Source organism: Mustela erminea, chromosome 11, assembly GCF_009829155.1.
Source record: "Mustela erminea isolate mMusErm1 chromosome 11, mMusErm1.Pri, whole genome shotgun sequence".
NCBI classification, from domain to species: Eukaryota; Metazoa; Chordata; class Mammalia; order Carnivora; family Mustelidae; genus Mustela; species Mustela erminea.
In genome coordinates, this window is record NC_045624.1 from 54,160,573 (window position 1) to 54,183,582 (window position 23,010).

A 23,010-nucleotide genomic window follows, 5' to 3' on the forward strand; every position below is an offset into this window, starting at 1 on the left:
GAAGAGACCTTTTTCCATTGGACACTCTTTCCTGCTTTTCTGAAAGATTAGTTGACAATAGAGTTGAGGGTCCATTTCTTGGCTCTCTATTCTTTCCACTGATCTATGCATCTGTTTTTGTGCCAGTGCCCTACTGTCTTGATGGTTACAGCTTCGTAATATAGCTTGATGTCTAGAATTGTGATGCCTCCAGGTTTGGTTCTCTTTCATTTATTTATTTATTTATTTATTTATTCATTCATTCATTCATTCATTCATTCATTCATTTATTTATTTTCAGCATACCAGTATCATTATTTTTTCACGACACCCAGTGCTCCATGCAATCCGTGCCCTCTATAATACCCCCCACCTGGTACCCCGACCTCCCACCCCCCCGCCACTTCAAACCCCTCAGATTGTTTTTCAGAGGCCATAGTCTCTCATGATTCACCTCCCCTTCCAATTTACCCCAACCCCCTTCTCTCTAACGCCCCATGTCCTCCATGCTTTTTGTTATGCTCCACAAATAAGTGAAACCATATGATAATTGACTTTCTCTGCTTGACTTATTTCACTCAGTATAATCTCTTCCAGTCCCATCCATGTTGCTACAAAAGTTGGTTCTCTTTTTTTAACATTACTTTAGCTATTTGGGGTCTTTTCTAGTTCTACACAAATTTTAGGATTGTTTGTTCTAGGTCTGTGAAAAACACTGGTAGTATTTTGATAGGGATTATACTGAATATGTAGATTGTTCTAGGAAACAATGACATTTGAATAATATTTGTTCTTCAAATCCATGAGCATGGAATATTTTTTTATTTCTTTATGTATTCCCCAATTTCTTTCATAAGTGCTCTGTAGCATTTAGAGTACAGATATTTTACCTCCTTGGTTAGGTTTATTCCTAGGTATCTTACGGTTTTTGGTGCAATTGTATACACTGTCAGTGTATAGAAATACAACAGACTTCTGTGCAATGATTTTATATCCTTGACTTTGCTGAATTCTTCTATCAGTTCTAGAAATTTTTTGGTGAAGTCTTTCAGGTTTCCTACATGTCATCTGCAAAGAGTGAAAGTCTGATGTCTTCTCTGCTGATTTGGATACTTTTAATTTTTATTTATTTATTTATTTTGTCTGATTGCTGAGACTAGGACTTCCAGTGCTATGTTGAACAACAGTGGTGAGAGTGGACCATCCCAAGACAGTCCAGGTTTTAATGATACATTTACCTCAGTTATAATAAATAGCCACAGGGATTTTTCTACTGTGTTAATTGTGTTAATTTGGAGGAAAACATATAAAATCAGGGAGTTACTAAAATTTATAATATCCATCAGATAAAAAAAGACTATGGATACTTAGTATGTCAGTGCATAGAACTGCTGGGTTTACATCTAAAGAACGTTACCTTTAAGGACATGATCTTGAAATAGGATACAATGAAGGTAAGATATATGGAGGACGTTTATAATTATGGGAAAACAGAACCCCTTTTTCACCCACATCTGATTGCTAGATTTCCCTCCTATCTTTATTCAGGGTTTTTGTCTCCAGTACCATAATTTTCTGCATGTTCAGTTTGGCTTCCTTGCTGCATTACGTTCTACAATGCCATGCATATATACATACTATTAATGAAACTATTAATGACATACTATTAATGTCATTCTTGGCTGCTCCTTTTTAAAGGGTGAATTATAGATCAGTGCCCTGGAATGACCTGAGCTTTTGGTTAAATCATGTTATAATCATCACTTCTCATGAAAATTATTTTAATTTCCTAGAGAGAAAAGGTGAGGTATACTCAGTCTCAGATGATTTTTATATACCATGAGCAGTTCACTCCTGGGTCTCCAGCCTGCTGGCCCACCCTACAAATTCTGGACACGCAGCTGCCATAACGGCATGAACCAATTCCTTAAGATAAATTTCTTTTTCTCTGTCTCTATCTCTAGAAATATACACACACACACACACTCATATCTTACTGATTCTGTTTCTTTGACAAATTTTGGCTCTTTTGTCCCTAGTAACATAGAAGAATAAATGACTTATATACATATTATGTAGAAACTCTTTGATAATACAAAAATCTGTATTATGAGCTCTCTGTTTTATTTAAGGCTTTTATTTAAGGCCCAGAAATACAGAAAAGTAAATATTGTACTCACTTGTATTGGTTTTGCTTAGACACCCACTAATAAGGTCATCACTCATTTCTCCTAAAATCAGCGACATTAGAGGAAGACAGGCTCCATTCACCAGTGATGCCAGTAATCCCAAGATCATGAGTGTGATGTCCAGTCCATCAGCAAAGCGGAACTGAGGAAAACAAAACATGGTGGCATTATAGCTATGAAAAACAAAACCAAAATGAGCCTACGTTTTTGTCATCGAGTAAATGTTATTTTATAAATTAGGAGACTAAATAAATGTATAAAATTGTGGAAAGGTATTTGTAAATAAAGTAAAAAAAAAATCCCTGATCTTAAAGATTTACAATGCATTTTGAAGAAGTGTTGAAAAATATAAAGTAGCAAAATCAGTACAAATTATACATCTGTGACATCTCTGACACAGGTCAGATCAGATGTGGGTATGAATCAGAAACGTCCTTCCATTTGGCTGATTCTGAAAACACTGCACTGACAGTATCTTGGCTTATGGACAGCTGAACTTTAAACTCTCAACTCCTTAGGCGTATCAGCATCACAGCAATGATACAACTATGCGCAGTGAACAGTAACCATGTAGTAAAAATTAGTTCATCAAATGTAATATATCCTATTTTTCATTATTATTTTAAATTCATTGGATTTTTTTCTACCCAGGACAACATCTATTCTTTAAATAAGGGTTTATAACGATTTGCAAAGCTGTTTAGAATAGGAAGGAAATAACTGAAAGCCAAATACTTATTGCTTTATATTCTATTCTGTAGCAGATCCCAACAATTTCAAACGAAAACATGAACAAAATTTGAAAATATGGATTATTATCTTACTGAGAAGTCAAGATAAAACGTATAATGGTACTGAAATAAAATGAGATTTGTATAATAGCAAGACGAACTTAGTACATATTTTATGAGTTGAGACTGAAAAAAATTAATGTTTTTCCATTTATTCATGTGATTGCTAATAAATATTTACAAAGTAACTGCCAGAGTATTGTACTTGGTACTACAGAGAAGAGAGTATCTGCTTCTCTACCTTCCTCCAGAATAGTGTGTTATCTCTTTGATAAAGTTTGTCATGTTCTGCTATGTCCCACATTTTTTAGAACTTGATTTCTGAAAAAGCAGGTACTGTTTCATGTAAATTTCTAATGACACTGAGAGCCAGGCTAACACTGAGATTAGAGTAGGGAGAGGAGTTGTTTTGGGAACACATTCCTGAAAATGTTCCTTGAACATAATCCTGAAGAAATGCACTCATATACTTTTATATGTATAGGTTTTATAAAATATTTAGATAATTATTTTTATTTCAAAAGAATTTATACACTTCAAAAATAACAAAGCAACTTATATCAATGTATTCTCATTAGAAAATACTGAAATATAAACACAAAATAGTAAAAGTCACTCACAATTCCCCACCACTTGAAATAGCCTCTGACGGGTATTATGCTTAGCGAAATAAGTCAGTCGGAGAAAGAGAACTATCGTATGATCTCCCTGATATGAGGAAGTGGAGATGCAACATGGGGGTGTTTGGGGGATAGGAAAAGAATAAATGAAACAAGATGGGACTGGGAGGGAGACAAACCATAAGAGACTCTTAATCTCACAAAACAAACTGAGGGTTGCTGCGGGGGGGGGGGGGGGGGGGGTCGGGAGAGGGTGGAGGGGTTATGGACATTGGAGAGCGTATGTGCTATGGTGAGTGCTGTGAAATGTGTAAACCTGGCGATTCACAGACCTGTACCCCTGGGGCTAATAATACATTATATGTTTATAAAAAAATAAAAAAAATAGCTTCTGACAATACTTACGCATCACATACACGTACACACTTTTTTTGTTTTTTTGTTTTTTTTTTGCAAAATTGGGATCATTGTATAAATAAATACTGTGTTTCTTTTCTTATCTCTATTATGGGAATGTTGATTTGATTATATTTTTTCCTATTGGAAATCATATTTTGGTTAATAACTTTTTAAATTTCCCTTTACCCTCCAATAGATGTAAACTACCAATCATTTTAAGCACTACTGACAATTCCCTAAAGGTTTTGGATACACATGCTTTCTTTCTTTATTTTTTTTCTTTTATTTATTTTTTTCTTTTATTTATTTATTTGACAGATAGAGATCGCAAGTCGGCAGAGAGGCGGGCAGAGAGAGAGGATGAAGCAGGCTTCCTGCTCAGCAGAGAGCCTGAAGCGGGCTCCGTCCCAGAACACCCCGGATCATGACCTGAGCCAAAGGCAGCGGCTTAAACCCACCGAACCACCCAGGCGCCCAATACACATGCTTTCTTAAAGTGACTTTACTTACTATCTCAATAGGTCCAACAACTTGTTTTCTTACTTTGGGCAGTTCTTGTGGTTTTCTGGAAAATAAATGTTGAAAATGGAAAGGTTACAATGTGAATATAACTTCAAAATTTTCTAATTAAAATTGTTCTAAAGTATCAAATTTCACTCTTGATAGCAAATCTGCATAAACACTGAAATTTTAAAAATACACTTAATGATACATAGTACAAAGATTTGTATTATAATCAATGGGAAAGTAAGTTGTCACTGGCTGTCTCTACACTAGTTAGGGTAACAACTGAAGTCATACCTCTGAAGTAGAAATTTTTAAAATTGTGGTAAAATAAGGGTAACATAGAATTTACCCTCTTAACTAATTTTAAGTGTACAGTTCATTAGTATTAAGTACATTCATATTGTGCTACTATTACCACCATCCATCCACAGAACTCTTTTGAAAAACTGGCTCTGTATCATTAAACAATCCTCCTTCTTCTCTCTTGCCTTCAGCTTCAGGCAACTATCATTCTATTTTCTATCTCTGGGAATGTCTACCTTAGGTGCCTCATATAAGTGGAACCATACAGTATTTTTCTTCAATTCAATTCCATTAACATATAGTTAACATATAGCGTATTATTAATTTCAAGGGTAGAATTCAATGGTTCATCAGTTGCATACAACACTCAGTGCTCATTACATCAAGGGCCCTCCCTTAATGTCAATTACCAGTTGCCCCATCCCTTCACCCACCTCCCCTCCAGCAACCCTCAGTTTCTTATAGTTAAGAGTCTTTACGGATTGTCTCCTCCTCTGTTTTTGTCTTATATTATTTTTCCTTCCCTTCCCCTATGTTCATCTTTTTTGTTTCTTAAATTGCACATATGAGTGAAATCAGGTGGTATTTTTTCTTTCTCTGATTTATTTCACATAACACCCTCTAGTTCCATTCACCTCATTGCAACTGACAAGATTACATTCTTTTTGATGGATAAGTAATAGTCCAGTGTATGTGTGACACACATACACACAACCTCTTCTTTTTCCATTCATCTGCTGCTGGACTACTGGATTCTTTCCATAGTTAGGCTATTGTGGACATTACTGCTATAAACACTGGGGTACACATGCCCCTTCAAATCAGCACTTTCGTATTCTTTGGATAAATACCTAGTAGTGCAATTGCTGGGCCAAAAGGTAGCTCTGTTTTTAAGTTTTTGAGGAACCTCCATACTATCTTCCACAGTGGTTGCGCCAGCTTGCATTCCCATCAATAGCACATACACAAAAGATTCTTAAACATTAATGGAAGACTGGAGGTCATCAGATTAACTTTTATAAAAAATACATTATAGAAAGATGAACTTCTGACTCTTTTCTTCAGCTTTATAACATATTGTTCTGTCAGCTTTGGTAAATGACAAGTCACTTAATTTTATTCCTCTTGAGGTTAATAATTTACTTAAGTACTGGGCCAATCTGCTCTGAGATGTTTCATAGATGACAAGTGCTTTAAGATTGTATAGCTCTTCCATTATTCCAAATGCTGATTTTAAAGTTTTTTATTTTATTATTTAAGTAATCTCTACACCTGATGTAGCACTTGAACTCATGCACCCTGAGATCAAGAGTCACATGCTCCTCCAACTGAGCCAGCCATGTGTCTCCCAAATGCTGATTTTAAAGAGTAAGACTCAGTATGCTCTCTTTTGATACATTTTGTTTCAGGGAAACTTTTCTGTCACCCATTGACCTTCATGAAAAGCCTTTGAAGGAAGATTCAGGTAGTCTTTTGAAAGTCTCTCTTCTATCAGAGTTGAGAGTAGAGAAGAGTACATGGGCAGATACAGTGAGAACTCTCTTTCTGGTTATTTGTAGTCCTGCATTAATGAAACAGGAGATCAAAAGGAGGGCTCTTGGATTTTACAGCTCATCTATCTAAGTGTAACACAATTATTATGGTAAAAGTTAAATTAAAATAGACTTTAAACCATTTCAATTTTAAATCTATAAATTAATGGATTATAGGTATAGGAAATTTTTATAATATACACACATACATAGACACACAGACATCCATTTAGTGAAAAATAATCAGAATCCAGTATTTTCTTTCATTAACTGTACCACATGCAATAAAATTTCCATAGAGAATTGAATTGAAAATATTCAGGTATTTCTCCTCTTATATTGGTAAGGTACAAGAAATTCAGAAGAGAGATCTGAAGAACTAAAAGTACTAAATCAATAAATCCTATAGTTATTACACTTCCTAAAGTTGCTATTAAGCCAGTTGTAATAGTGATTAAGATGAGGTCCAGAAAAATGCAAATAGGCATTGCTCTTTTTAGAAAAAAATTATTAACATTTTTGCTATAGTTTTGAAAAGGATAAGATATATTTGAAGTTGCAGAACATTTTTTGTAGAATTTAGGCAAAGCTTACCCATTTCTCTGATAATTTTCATGCATCTCTTCAGCTCTTTCAGAATTTGCCATATTTATAACTCAATTCTTCTGAAATATTAAGAAATGTAGCATGACTGTGTAAAATGTCATCATTAGTTGATATAAAGCATTCTTCACATCCTTAAGAGCACCCCAAATGAAGTTTCTGGTTAGGAAGCTATTTTTTCAGATGTTACCACTGAATTTATAATTTTGTTGCTTCATCCTGGGCTTAGATTTGGAGCTAATAAAAATTCTAGAAATGAAATAAAAGGAAAGCCAGATTCCATAGATAATGTGTTTTTTCAGGACACTGGATTTTATTCCTATTCTGCCACTTATTTGATTGTAATTGATGAAACTTTTAAACTTCTCATGCTTACTTTTCTCTATAAAAAGTTGATGCAAATTTCTGTTAGTCAGCAGTTTTAGCGAGGAGGGCTTTCTAATTTACTAAGTATAAGCAAGTTTGAGCGTCTATCATGTATAAATAGCTGTCAAAAAAATCAGAATACTTTGAAAACCCATTGATCATTAAAATTATATTGAGAATAATTTATTCTTCCTTTGGATGACACTTCAGAATCCTAGCCTGTCTTAAGATTGTAATTATGTACATAAATTTTCATTTCATTGCAATGTATTTTGACTCAGTCTCACTTGTTAGGCAATGTAACATATTACTGATATTGAGATGATTATAAATAATATGGATTTAAACTCCATGAAGTATTAGTATTATTATATTAGTAGAGGGTACCTGGGTGGCTCAGTGGGTTAAGCTTCTGTCTTCAGCTTAAGTCATGATCTCAGGGTCCTGGGATCAAGCCCCATGTCGGGCTCTCTGCTCAGTGGGAAGCTTGCTTCCCCCTCTCTGCCTGCCTACTTGTGATCTCTCTCTTTGTCAAACAAATAAATAAAATCTTTAAAAAAATAAACTCTAGAGTAGAATTACTGACTAATGAAATACTATCCAAGTATCAAAACAAAAACAAAAACAAAAACAAAAACAAAAAACCAAAAAAAAAACCACCCAAAAACCAAAAACCAAAACCTCTACACTTTTAAATAGTAAGCTCCCCCATGAAGGAATGAATTTCAACGGGTCATTTTTTAGTGGCTGAAAAGTAAAATATGATACAAATACATTGGCATATTATTTCTTTTTCAGGGATCAATGGTCATAAGATTATAATATAAGAAATCTTTATAATTGCTATACTGACTTTACATTATCTCCAGTTATTTGGCATATTTGTAAGGAAAGTAATAATCAACTCTACTGATCATTTGTATTTTATAGAATTTAACAATTACATAATAAAACTCACAAATTCATAAAAAAATAAAAACAATTATGGCTTACCTCAGTCAGTGCATGGTATGTTCATTTACAACAAAATCATGTGTGGTTTCTCTCCTCAACAAATAACTAACTGTACTTTCACGCTGTGCTTTACCAAGCTTATTTTCTGACCATGCTGTAATATCAGATTAAAACAATGTTTAATTTCCAGGTAAAACACACTATGTTCTTCATGCAATACTGCACATGGGAAACAAAGTGAGCAAAAAAACTCAAGTGATTCAAAGAAACACTTTTTAAAGACCTGTAGTGTCCCTGATTTTCTTTTGGGCTTTTCTCATATTTGTATCATGTTCACTGACACATTCTTTCTTTTATTCCATTTCTTAGTTACCCTATTTGATTGTATTTCTTTACCTATCCCTTAAAAAATTCACTGAAAAAGGTATTGAGCTTGTACAACGTAGCAGCTGTCTACAAAAATAGAAAGACACAGTCCCTTCTCCTGAGAAACTCACACAAATCCTTCTTCCCCAACACTTTCCCTCTATATTAGTCTTGATACTCAATGTGGTTCCAAGACCAGCAGCACCAGCTAACACCTGAGATTTTATTAGACATGCAGAATCATTTGTTTTTAATTGTGGCAGAATATACATAAAATAAAATTAAACATTTTAACCATGCTTAAATTACCATTCAGTGGCATTAAGTACATAGATAATGTTGTGCAAAGATCACCAGTACAAAACTTTTTCATCATGCCAAATTGAAACTCCGTACCTATTAAATAATAACCTCCCATTCTTTCCTCTCCCAGTTTCTGGTGACTACCATTCTACCTTCCATCTCTATGAAGTTGTCTAATATACGTAACTCAGATAAGTAGAACAGTGTAATATTTGTCTTTTGTGTTAGGCTTGTTTCACTCAGCATGCTTTCAAGGTTCATCCATGATATGGCATGTATCAAAGTTCCATTCCTTTTTTAAGGCAATAGTATTTCATCAATTATATATACCACATTGTTTAACCATTCATCAGTTGATGGACATTCGGACTGTTTTCACCTATTGGTGACTGTGAATAATGCTACTATGAACATTGGTATATAAGTATTAGAGTCCTTCTCTCAATTGTTTTGGAATTGAAGTGGAAATTGTGGATCATATAGCAATTCTATGCTTACCTTTTCAAGTAACTGCCATATTGTTTGTTACAGTGGCTATACCATTTTACATTCCCACCAGCAATGCACAAGAGTTCCAATTTCTCCATATCCTCACTAAAACTTTTTATTTTCTGGTTTATTGATAACAGTATCTTGATAGGTGTGAAGTGGCATCTTATCATGGTTTTGATTTGTATTTCCCTAAATCATTACTGAAATTGAGCATCTTTTAATTTTTCATTGGCTATTTTTTTTTGTCTTCTGTACAGAAATGTCTGTTTAAGCTACCTGCCCATTAAAATGTTTTTATTTTGTAGTTAAGCTGTAATTCTTTATGTATTCTGGATATTAAACCATTATCAGATATAGGATGTGCAAATATTCTCTCCCATTTTGTGGGTGGTCTTTTTTTTTTTTTTAAAGATTTTATTTATTTACCCGACAGACAGAGATTACAAGTAGGCAGAGAGAGAGGAGGAAGCAGGCTCCCTGCTGAGCAGAGAGCCCAATGTGGGGCTCGATCCCAGGACTCTGAGATCATGACCTGAGCCAAAGGCAGAGGCTTTAACCCACTGAGCCACCCAGGTGCCCCTGTGGTCTTTTTAGTTTTGTGATTATATCCTTTGATGCACAAAGTTTTTTATTCTGCTGGAGTCAAATTTATCTATTTTTTATTTTGTTGCCTGGGCTTTTGGTGTCATAGTCAAGAAATTATTGTCAAATCCAATGTCAGAAAGCTTTCCCCCTATGTTTTCTTTTAAAAGTTTTATAGTTTTAGTCCTCACATTTAGATCTTTTATTCATTTTGAGTTAATATTTCCAAACAGTGTAAAGTGAAGGGTCTAACTTCATTCTCTTATATGTAGATATCCAGTTTTACCAGCAGCAGTTTCATTCTGTTCAAAATGCTATCTTTTCCATATTGAATGATCTTGACATCCTTGCTGAGTATCATTTCATCACATATGTGAGGGTTTATTTCTGAGCTCTCTATTCTATCCATTGGCTTGTATGTCTTCACAATAGTACTGCATTGTTTTGATTACTACAACTTTGTAATGTTTTAAAATCAGGAAGTGTGAGTCTTCCAAATTTCTTCTTCTTTTTCAAGATTATTTTTGCTATTTTTAAGATTGTCTTTGCTATTTATTATTTTTCTATTGTTTTGCTATTTGTTATTTGCTATCTTTTTCAAGATTGTTTTGTTATTTGCTACTAAAACTACATAGGAATTTTAGGATGAGTTTTCCTGTTTATGCAAAAAACATTACTGGGATTTTGATAAGGATTGTATTGAATCTGTAGATCACTTTCAGTTATACTGTCCTCTGACAATATAACTGACAATATTAAGTCTTTCAGTCCATGAACATAGGATGGATTCACATTTGTGCTTTCTTTTAGCAATGTTTTGTAGTTTTCAGTGTATGCATCTTTCAACTCCTCGACCAAGTTTATTCCTAATTCTTTTGTTTCTCGTGATGCTATTATAATGGGATGTTTTTTAAAAATTTTCTTTCTTGATCAATGTTAGTGTATAAAAAGGTAAATAATTTTTTTTAGATTCCACATATAAAGGAGATCATATGATACTTGTCTTTCTCTGATTTATTTCACCTAGAATAGTGCCCTCAAGATTCATCATAAATGGCAGGATTTCTTTTTTTATGGAAATAATATTCTTGGGGTGTGTGTGTGTGTGTGTGTGTCTATGTTTGTGTACACACCACATCTTCCTTATTCATTCTTCTGTTGATGGACACTTAGAGGTTGTTTCCATGTCTCTGCTATTATAAATAATGCTGTAATGAACATGGGGGAACAGATAACGTCTTCAAGATAGTGATTTGAGGGCGCCTGGGTGGCTCAGTGGGTTGGGCCTCTGCCCAACTACTTGTGATCTCTATCAAGTAAATAAATAAAATCTTAAAAAAAAAAATAGTGACTTGATTTCTTTCAAATATATACCCAGAAATGTAACTGCTGGATCATATGGTGGTTCCATTTTTCATATTTGAGAAATCCCCATGTTGTTTTTCACAGTTGCTGTACTGAATCATGCCTTTTAGAATCCATTCCTGAAAGGCAGAATTTTGGGTCCTGCCCTAAAACTACTGAATAGAATCTGCATTTTAACAAGATTCTCCAGGTGGTTTGTATGCACATCAAATTTTGAGAAGCACAATTCTATGGCATTTGATGCAAAGTCTTGAAAAATAGAAGGCGCTTTTTTTTTCTAAAACTAAGAATATAAAAATAAAGTTTAAAATACAGTGTAATGGCAACATACTGTTCTTATCTACTGTCCATAGCATAGTTTTAAAGTGTGAACAAAGGAACTCTGCTATCAGAATCTCATGGAGTGCATTTAAAAAAATGAGATTGTGTTAAGTTTTATTCATAGAATTAAAATAGGGCGATATCATAAAGAGTAATATGGCAATTAAACTCTCTCTCTCTCTATATATATATATAAAGTGATGGTTAATTTTATGTATCAACTCAGCTAGGCAATAGCATCCACTTTTTTTTTTTTTTATTAAATAGCCATCTAAATGTTGTTGGGAAGGTAATTTTTTAGATGTAATTAACACTTAAATCAGTAGATTCTGAGTAAAGCAGATTATCTTTCATAATGTAGGTAGGCCTTAAGTTGTATTCTACAACTTAACAATCAGTTAAAGGCCTTAAAAGAAAAGGCTGAGGTCCCCTCAAGGGGAAAGAGTTCTGTCTCCATAGTACCTTCAGACACAAGACATCATCAACTTCTTGCCAAAATTTCCATTCTTCTAGCCTGCCCTGAGGATTTCAGACTTGGCAGATAACATACTCATGTAAGTCAATTCCTTAAAATCAATCTCTCTCTTCCTCTCTCTCATTCTCTTTCCATACACATACATATACACATACACACACACCCATACACAGACACCTAAATATATAGATAAACCCAACAGGATATATATATCCTATTGGTTCTGTTTCTCTGTAGAATCTTGACTAATACACTTAGCAAAACAGAAAGTTATATGAAGACTAGTACTAGAGTGACTACTCCAGCAACTGAAAAGAACATAATGACCTAAAATGGTTTCACTCCACAGATGAGGAGGCCCCTGAGGCTAACCCTTAGAGGATGTTACGATTTCAATAAGTGAAGATGTGTGGAGGAGGAACAAGAACATAATTTTAGGAATGCAAAGGTAAACTGTATCATAATGGAGGAATGAGACCAGTCTGGTTAGAATGAATAGTTCGTGCAGAAATGGAGAAACAGATAAGGTAGATAAGATTGTAAAAGGCATTCAACCATTTAAGGGTAAATATTGTAATTTTCTGAGAGGGATAAGGCCACTGATATTTGGTATTATTAACCCGATGTCATGGGTAGATTGGAAGGACTTGTGGAAAAACAAGATTCAATACACCCATTAGGTCCAGTGTCATGGCAGTAGAAAAGTCATATTTCAGAGTCATATTTCATTTTCAGAAAAGTCATTTTTTTTAACCTTTAGAGAGACAAAACATTTGAGGGGGAGGGGCAAAGGGAGAGGGAGGACGTGAATCTTAAACAGGCTCCATGCTCAGTGAGGAGCCCCATGTGGTGCTTCATCTCATGACACTGAGATCATTGAGATCATGACCCGAGCCAAAATCAAAAGTCGAATGCTTAAGCAACTTAGCCACCCAGATATCCCTTGAAACGATAGTTTGATTGGATATAGATTCAGAGAACAAGCAAAAAGGAACAAAAAAATAAAAGTTCAGTGACTAACCTTACTATCTGGAAATAAAAAAGTAACAAAGATGGAATTGGGGAAGACAAGGGAAGCTGTTGGTTTTAGAGAAAAGGAGATATTCAATTTTAAAATATATTTGGATTGATATCAGACTGTCCAAGTGAATATATCTGGCATATAGATAGAAATGTGTCACTGATAATTAGGAAAATTGCCAAGCTACAGCTATAGTGGTCATCAGCACATGGAATAATTAAAACTGAGAATAAACTTGCTTTAATAATCTGACAATGGTATATAAAAGTACAGATGAAGTGATATAGTATAGAAAGGCCAAGAATTTTGTTTCTATAGTGGTGTCATCCAACCGAGCTTTCTGCAAAAATGGAAATATTCTCCTTACTATCCAATATGGTAGTCACAAGGCAAGTGTAGCTATTGACCACTTGCAATGTAGCTAGTGAGGGAACTGAATTTCTATTTTCATATCATTTAATTTAAATTTAAAGAGCCACATATGGCCAAAGGCCATCATACTACAAAGCACAGTTGTAGAGGCAAACTGCCTATCAGATTCTGGATTCCCCACTCACACTAGACTTATAACTTTGGGCAAGCCATTTAATCCTTACTGAACAGTAAAAGTATTCTACAACTTAACAATACCTGACTTCCTTATTTGAATTACATAACTATTTGCTTCATTTTTAAATTTTTTTAAAATTTATTTTTTATTTATTTTCAGCATAACAGTATTCATTATTTTTTCACCACACCCAGTGCTCCATGAAATCTGTGCCCTCTACAATACCCACCACCTGGTACCCCAACCTCCCACCCCCCCACCACTTCAGCCCCTCAGGTTGTTTTCTAGAGTCTATAGTCTCCCATGGTTCACCTCCCCTTCTAATTTCCCCCAACTCCCCTCTCCTCTCTAACTCCCCATGTCCTCCACGTTATTTGTCATGCTCCACAAATAAGTGAAACCATATGATAATTGACTCTCTCTGCTTGACTTATTTCACTCAGCATAATCTCTTCCAGTACCATCCGTGTTGCTACAAAAGTTGGGTATTCATCCTTTCTGATGGAGGCATAATACTCCATAGTGTATATGGACCACATCTTCCTTATCCATTCATCTGTTGAAGGGCATCTTGGTTCTTTCCATAGTTTGGCGACCGTGGCCATTGCTGCTATAAACATTGGGGTACAGATGGCCCTTCTTTTCACTACATCTGTATCTTTGGGGTAGTATATACCCCAAAGGGGTATATATACCCAGGAGTAAATACCCAGGAGTGCAATGGCAGGGTCATAGGGAAGTTCTATTTTTAATTTCTTGAGGAATCTCCACACTGTTCTCCAAAGAGGCTGCACCAACTTGCATTCCCACCAACAGTGTAAGAGGGTTCCCCTTTCTCCACATCCTCTCCAACACTTATTGTTTCCTATCCTATTAATTTTGGCCATTCTAACTTATGTAAGTGGTATCTCAATGTGGTTTTGGTTTGAATCTCCCTGATGGCTAGTGATGATGAACATTTTTTCATGCGTCTGATAGCCATTTGTATGTCTTCATTGGAGAAGTGTCTGTTCATATCTTCTGCCCAATTTTTGATATGATTGTCTGTTTTGTGTGTGTTGAGTTTAAGGAGTTCATTATAGATCCTGGATATCAACCTTTTGTCTGTACTGTCATTTGCAAATGTCTTCTCCCATTCCGTGGGTTGCCTCTTTGTTTTTCTGACTATTTCCCTTGCTGTGCAGAAGCTTCTGATTTTGATGAAGTCCCAAAAGTTTATTTTGGCTTTTGTTTCCTTTGCCTTTGGATACATATCTTGAAAGAAGTTGCTGTGGCTGATATCGAAGAGATTACTGCCTATGTTCTCCTCTAGGATTCTGATGGATTCCTGTCTCAAGTTGAGGTCTTTTATCCATTTTGAGTTTATCTTTGTGTACGGTGTAAGAGAATGGTCAAGTTTCATTCTTCTACATATAGCTGTCCAGTTTTCCCAGCACCATTTATTGAAGGGACTGTCTTTTTTCCACTGTATATTTTTTCCTGTTTTGTTGAAGATTAATTGACCATAGAGTTGAAGGTCCATATCTGGGCTCTCTACTCTGTTCCACGGGTCTATGTGTCTGTTTTTATGCCAGTACCATGCTGTCTTGGTGATCACAGCTTTGTAATAAAGCTTGAAATCAGGTAACATGATGCCCCCAGTTTTATTATTGTTTTTCAACATTTCCTTAGCGATTTGGGGTGGTTGCATACAACAATTCATATTTGCTTCATTTTGTCACTTTTGGGGAAAAAAAGCCATATCAATTAACACAAGTGGCTGTAACATCACTATTAAAAAAAAAAAAGAGCAAAGTCATAGTTAGACAGGGATCAAAATGATGAAATAGGAGCTTTCTACCATTTCTTTCCCAAAGCACACCAATTTAGACAATCATTTACAGGTAACGGTGTCTTCAGGGAAGTCTAGGAATCCAATGGAGAAGTTTCAGTATAGTGTTAGAGGAAAAAGTTGTAAGATAGGATGGATTGAAGAAGTAAAAGAAACAGCTTCACTTTCCAAGCTGGGTGGGAAGCTGCTAAAGATATCTATTCCTTTCTTACTCTATCCACAATATTGAGCCTTGCTATTTGACTGCAGGGCACGGAGTGGCTTATAGCATAGCAGCCAGGGTTTGGAACGTACAAAAGGAATGCAGATCCTATTAACTGTATGGCAGAAAGCCAACTCTTAAACTGCTAGGGACCTCTTGCCTGCAGCCCCGTCCCAAGCTGGCCTATGAACACCCCAACACTCTGCATGTCTCACCTGCCCCGGCCCTACCCACTGGGGGTTGTGGAACCAAGCCTTTGCAGATAGCTAGTGAGCATACATACACATGCATAAAAAACTTGCCTGATTCTGCGGGACTGGGAGATAACACACAAAATTGAGCAGCATTCTAGGGGGAAAAAAACCAAACAAGCTGTCAGCACCTGCTTGGTTTTGCAAAATCAAGAGAAGGCACACAATCTTAAGAATTTCCAAGGGAACAAGGATGGGGAGCAGGTATATCCATAGAAAAATCCTGAGAATGCCTCAGAATCCCTAACACTGCTGATGGAGGTATTCTTTATCCTGAAGCCAGTCAGTAGACAGGAGGAGGTGACTGCTTCTTTAAATGCAAAGACAGTACTGCAAGATTTTAAGGAGAATAAAAAAGAAGGAAGCAGGACACCACTAAAGGAACAGAATGATTTTCCATTTCTCAAAGAAATGGAAATCTGCAATTTGCCTGATTAAGCATTCAAAGTAGTTGTTTTAAGGAAGCTCAGCAAGCTAGTATTAGAAAATAGAAAGACAATTTAATAAAGTCAGGAAAAAATATATGAACAAAATGAGAAGTATAACAGAGATAGAAAAAAAAGAACAAATAGAAATTCTGGAGCTGAAGAATCAGAAAATAAAATAAAAAATGCAATAGCATCAACAGGTCACTAGATGAAGTAGAAGAGAGAATCTATGAAGTAGAGGATGGAACATTTGAAATTACAGGTCAGAGGAGAACAAAGGAAAAAAAAATGAAAAAGAGTGAAGAACGTCTATATGGACAATAGGATACTATTAAGAGAAACAATATATGAATTATTGGAGCCTTAGAAGGAAAAAAGAGGAAGAAAAGGGCAGAAAGCTGTTTTAAAGAAGTAATGACTGAGAACCTCTCCAAACCAGGGAAACATTTAGACATCAAAGTTCATCAAATAAGGAAGTTCAAATTCTTCACATGCAAGATAATCCCCATAAGGCTATCAGTGGATTTCTCAGCAGAAATCTTGCAGGTCAGGGGCACCTGAGTGGCTCAGTGGGTTAAGGCCTCTGCCTTCTGCTCAAGTCATGATCTCAGAGTCCTGGGATCGAGCCCCGCATCGGGCTCTCTGCTCAGCGGGGAGCCTCCTTTCTCCTCTCTCTCTGCCTGCCTCTTTGCCTACTCGTGATCCGTCTGTCAAATAAATAAATAAAATTAAAAAAAATAAAAAGAAATCTTGCAGGTCAGAAGAGCAGGATGATATATTCAAAGCATTGGAACAACAAAAAAAATCTGTCAACCCAGAATACTAGAGCTGGCAAAGGTGTTCTTCAGAAATAAAGAAGAGTTATCCTTTCTCAGACAAACAAAAGCTGAAGGAATTTTTCATCACTAGACCCGCATTACAAGGAATGCTGATAGGAGTTCTTAAAACTGAAATGAAAGGATGCAAATATACAAAATTAATGTAAAAATATAAAACACACTGATAAAATAAGTAATAGTCAAATTCAAAATACTCCAGTACCATAATATGATGATGTATTAAATAATTTACCTCTAGTATAAAGTTTAAGATCAGAATTAGTAAAAATAATTATAACTATAATAATTAATTATTGGATATACAATATAAAAAGAGATAAATCATGATACTAAAACAAAATGTTGGGGAAAGGAGTTTTTGTATATGATTAAAACTGTCATAAGTTTAAAACAGACTGTTAAATCCATAATATGTTTTATGTTGATTCTCCCTAATTGGAACACATTGTAACAACAAAGCAAAAGCTTATAAAAGATAAATAGAAGATGGGGTATCTGGGTGGTTCAGTCGGTTAAGCATCCAACTCTTGGTTACAGCTCAGATCATGATCTTGTGGTGGTGAGATTGAGCCCACCCCACAGTGGGCATCATGCTTAGCACAGAGTCTGCTTCAGATTCTCTCTCCCTCTCCTTTGCTACCACCCCCTTACATGCACACTCTCTCTGTCTCTAAAATACATAAATAAAAAGAAAATCTTTAAAAGAAGATAAAAGGCAATTAAAGTATACCACTATAGAAAATCATTAATTCACAAAGGAAGGCAGGAAGAGAGGAAGAAAGGAACAAAGGAACTAAAACACCACCAGCAAATAATTAAAAAGATGGCATTAGTTAGTACCTATTAAAAATTACTAATATATAAATGGGTTAAACTCTCTAATCAAAAGGCACAGAGTGGCTGGACGAAAAGACAGTAACAATAAAAACCACAATATATGTTTCCTACAAGAGATTCACTTCACCTCTAAGGATACATATACATTCAAAGTGAAGGGATGGAAAAAGATACTACACACATATAGAAATTACGGGTGGCTATACTTGCATCAGACAAAATAAACTTTGAGTCAAAAACTGCAATAAGAGATAAAGAAGATCATTATATAATGATAAAGGGGTCAATTCATTAAGAGGACATAACAAATGTAAATATTTATGCACCCAACAATGGAACACCTAAATATATTAAGTATTAATAGATATAAAGGGAAAAATAAACAATGACACAATAATAGTTGAAAGCTTCAATACTCTACTTTCAACAATGGATAGATTATTCAGACAGATATAAAATCAGATATGTAAGAGGAGATACTACCACTAACACAGAACACAAAAGATCAAAAGAGACAATTATGATATAATGAACTACAATTGTACACCAAGAAACTACATAACCTAGAATAAATGAATAAATGCCTAGAAAACAATATAACCTATTGAATAATGAGTAGAGGGATTAAATCAATAATCAAAAACCTCTCAACAAAGGCCCAGGACCAGATGGTTTCCCTGTAAATTCTACCACTTAAGAAGAATTAACGCCAATCCCTCTCAAACTATTTCAAAGAATTGGATACGAGGAACACTTACAAACTCATTTTATAGGACAGCATTAACATGATACCTAGATGAGGATACTACAAGAAAGAAAACTATAGGTTAATATCTATTTTGAATAGAGATGCAAAAATTCTCAACAAAACACTAGCAAGCCAAATTTAACAGCACATTAAAAGGATCATATACCATGAACAGGTGGGATCCATTCCTAGGATGCAAGGATGATTCAATATATTCCAATCAATAAATGTGATATATCCCATTAATAGAACAAATGATAAAAATTATATGATCAGCTCAATAGATACACAATAGAAAAAGCACTGGACAAAATGCAACCTATTTTATGATAAAGTTCTCAACAAATTGGGTACAGAAGGAATTACTTCAACATAATAAAATCTATGTATATTAAGCCCACAGGTAACATACTCAATGATAAGTTTGAAAGCTTTTCCTCTAAGGTCAGGAACAAGACAAGGGTGGGAATGGAAGTGGTTTAGTAACTATGGAAAACATTAGGAAGTTTCCTTAAAATATTGAAAATAGAACTACCATATGATCCAGTACTTGGGTATATATCCAAAGGAAACAAAAACAGTATATTGAAAAGATATCTGTACCCCCATGTTTACTGCAGCATTACTCACAATAGCCAAGACATGGAGACAATCTAAGTCTCCACAAAGAAGATATGGTAAATGTATACAACAGAATATTATCCAACCATGATAAAGAAGGAAATCCTGCCATTTGGGACAACATGGATGGACCCTGAAGGCATTATGCTAAGTGAGATAGAAAGACAAATACTGCATTGTCTCACTAACATATGTAACCTTAAAAAGTCAAACTCATAGAAAGAGAATAGAAAAGTTGTTCCCAGTGGCTGGAAGGTAGGGGAATCAGGGAGATGTTGGTTAAAGGGTATAAACTTACAGCTAGAAGATGAATAAATTCTCGAGGTTTAATGTACAGCATTGTGATTATAGTCAACAATACTGTAATCATACTTCAAAGTTGCTAAGAGACTTTTTTTTTGCTTACTAGAATAATTTTATTTGAATCCCAGATGGGATATTTAGCTTTTTTTAAAGTAAATATTTAATAAGAAAATACAACAAATTAGAATTATTAAACTGAAGAAACTAGCTCTTAAATGTTCTCAACACAAAATGAAATTATTGTTTTATGATATGACACAGGTATAAATGCTATATTGGTAATCATATTGCAATACATAAATGTATCAGATCAGCACCTTAAATATACCTTAAAATTAAACACCTTAAATGCTATATGTCAACTATTTTTCAATAGAAAAAGAACAGTTAACAAAATAAATTTGACTAAGGTGTTAATAGTAGAAAAGCTACTTTAGCTAGATAGATTTAAGATTATGAAAAATAGTTACTACATGATTAAAAAGATAGAGTACAATGGAAATCAAGGAGTATTATTTTAATCTTTATAGAATTATTGGATGCTAACATTTATTATAACATTAAACAATGTTACCATTATAAGACAGATTTAATTTTTAACCTTTAAACTATATTTAAAATGTGAGTTCTCTCAAGAAAAAGTCTCATTGGAAATTCTTCACAACTTATGAACAAGAATTAAAAGCAGAGTATCAGTTTGCCATCTCAAATATTCCTGAGGATAAAAAGTTCCAAAATCATACAGTTTTCAGACATAATAAATAATATAAAGACTATGGAGAAGAGAAAATGCCATTGTGAGAGAATATTTTTGTCTTTCACTTATCTCAGATAAATTTCTACAAAGTAAGATAAAAATGCTGCGTAGTCACTCTAGGACCTAGTAGCAGCTGACAGTGGAAAATTATGGCTCTTCACTGTCATGTTTATTGCAGCATTTACTATCATGACTAAAATTTTCACTTCAATTTTCCGTAAAAATTTTAATTATTCCTTTATACTGGAAGTTCATATTATGATTTGATTTTCAGCAAAGTATCAATTTTTACCACTCAACTTTTGGCATTGGTATAAAAAACATATATACGTGTGTTTATGTATACATGTATATCTATATATTCGAAACACCACCAATATTATGGAAGCATAAGAGTGGAAATTTTAAAAAAGCCTTTGTGAGAAAGTTTCTTTTAGTGACACCACGGTCTTGCTTCTGTTTTATAGTATCAAACCACAGTATCAGCTAAATTCTCAGTAGGTTTGCTTACCACATTTTCCCCTGAATTCTAACCCTTGGCCCTCTAAAATTCATGGGAATAAAATGGTCAGTTTACTTTGGTTTGAGCCTAAATGAACACTTTAAAGTGACTCTTTAAAGAAACCCATTAAAAATCCTCCTACTCTGGAAGTGTTCTGCCAAGACTAACTCAAAGCCACAAAAGATTTAGGGTTGGTGCCAAATTGGAACCTGTAAGAACTGTGTGGGCCTTTAACTCAGCAAAAATTCCATCTTTAACAGAAACTCAGAATATTAAACAGAAGATTACAAAGTAATTTTCCAGACCAAGAGCATGTGGGATAAAACCATGGAACTCTATAAGGGAATTCCCCAAGTGAAATTCTTTCCTTGGAGTAAAATGAAAGGATCATAGCAATCTCTAGAGAAGAAGAAAGGTCTTGCACAGAGCAGAAATCTGACCTTGCCATGGCGTCATTTTGTGATCTGGGTTTATCAACACAGTCTCTTCATGTTTACTCTGTATCCTAATAAAGTAAGTACTTATAATGGTGATTAATCTTTTGTCCATTAGCTATCTCTTCACATTAGAAAAAATTCATTTTTTCACTCTTGAGTTGGCAATAGTAATCAAGAGCTCCCAAATATCAGTAGTACTTGTAGGTTGCATGAGTGGGCAGGTATATATCATCTCTATTCTGAGCATTACTCTGCTATACTCTGAGATGGAAGCTTCAATAAATATTAGATATTATTACTACTATGCGATAGATCTTATTTAGTCACTGTTTTATTAGCCTTGTTTTTACAAGAGGAAATTGACGCTTAGAAGGCTTAAATAATATTGGTAACACAACCATTTTTTAAAAGATTTTTTAAAAATTTACTTGTGAGAGATACAGAGAGTACACCAGCAAGGGGAGGGGTGAGGGAGAGAAAGAGAGAGAGAGAAGCAGACTCACAGCTGAGTGCAGAGCTTCATGGGTCTCAACCCACAACCCTGAGATCATGATCTGAGCTGAAATCAAGAGTTGGACACTTAAATGACTGAGCTACCAGGCACCCCAACACAACTATTAAAGTGGTGGAACCAAATCTGTCTACTCTAAAACCTAAGCTCATAGCCACTGAGCTACTCTGCTTTGCCATTCTATAAATTTGAAACTCACTAGGAGCTCTGAAGTCTACAGGGGAATTTTGTGGCACACTAATTTCTTGGCTTCAAAAGGCAAAAGAAACTCCTACCCTTTACCCTTTCAACTACTCTGAGGCTCATTTTTCCCCCAACTAGTCTGTGAGCAAATGCTCATGACAGCGGACTTAAGTTGAATCTGACTTATAAATTGGAATAAAACCCTATACCTTCTATTTCACATACATATTGTGTGAGTATAATGACATGATGTATGTCAAAGAGCTCCAGAAACCATAAAGCAATTTCTTTATAAATGTAAGGCATCACTGGGTCATACTGCCTTTGCCCCGATCCTTTAACAGTAATACCTACTATTTACTGACCTCTTAACTCTTTGTTGTATATACATTTACTCATTCAATCCTCACCATAATTCTATGAAGCAGCATTGTAATCCCATTTTAAAGATGAGGAAACTGAGATTCAAAGTGTTTAATTTGCCTTAACTTGGTTTGACATTTAGTGATGACCTAAACACCTATTTATGTCTGGATCTGAAGAGGGAGTATTAATGATATAAATATATCTAGATACATGTAGGTATTTATCTACATATAAAATTAACATTATCAGCCCAACATGTAGAGAGGAAATGCTACTAAAAAATAACTTATGACCCAAAAGCTGATGGCTGATTGTAGACTGGCTGAACAATGAGTCTTTAGGAGGTAATGGTTTCTCTGGGATTATTAAACTGTGATTCTTGGAACACCTGTGTCAGGATGCAGACTTCTTGACAAAAACACAGATTCTTAAGCCTCTGCTCAGATTATTGCATCAGAATCTCTGGAGAGTATGAA

At 34.8% G+C, this 23,010-nt stretch overlaps 1 protein-coding gene across 1 annotated transcript in view; it reads right to left on the bottom strand.

Annotated features, from left to right (window-relative positions):
- Positions 1-23,010, bottom strand: part of ABCB5 (ATP binding cassette subfamily B member 5) — a 135,628-nt gene that overhangs the window by 104,653 nt on the left and 7,965 nt on the right. The window contains exons 2-5 of the mRNA XM_032304029.1: positions 8,283-8,397; positions 6,915-6,985; positions 4,489-4,543; positions 2,160-2,310 (exon numbers count right to left, since the gene is read on the bottom strand). Of these exons, the coding sequence (XP_032159920.1) occupies positions 2,160-2,310; positions 4,489-4,543; positions 6,915-6,967 (259 nt within the window). The 5' untranslated portion in view covers positions 6,968-6,985; positions 8,283-8,397. The remainder of the gene's footprint in view (positions 1-2,159; positions 2,311-4,488; positions 4,544-6,914; positions 6,986-8,282; positions 8,398-23,010) is intronic.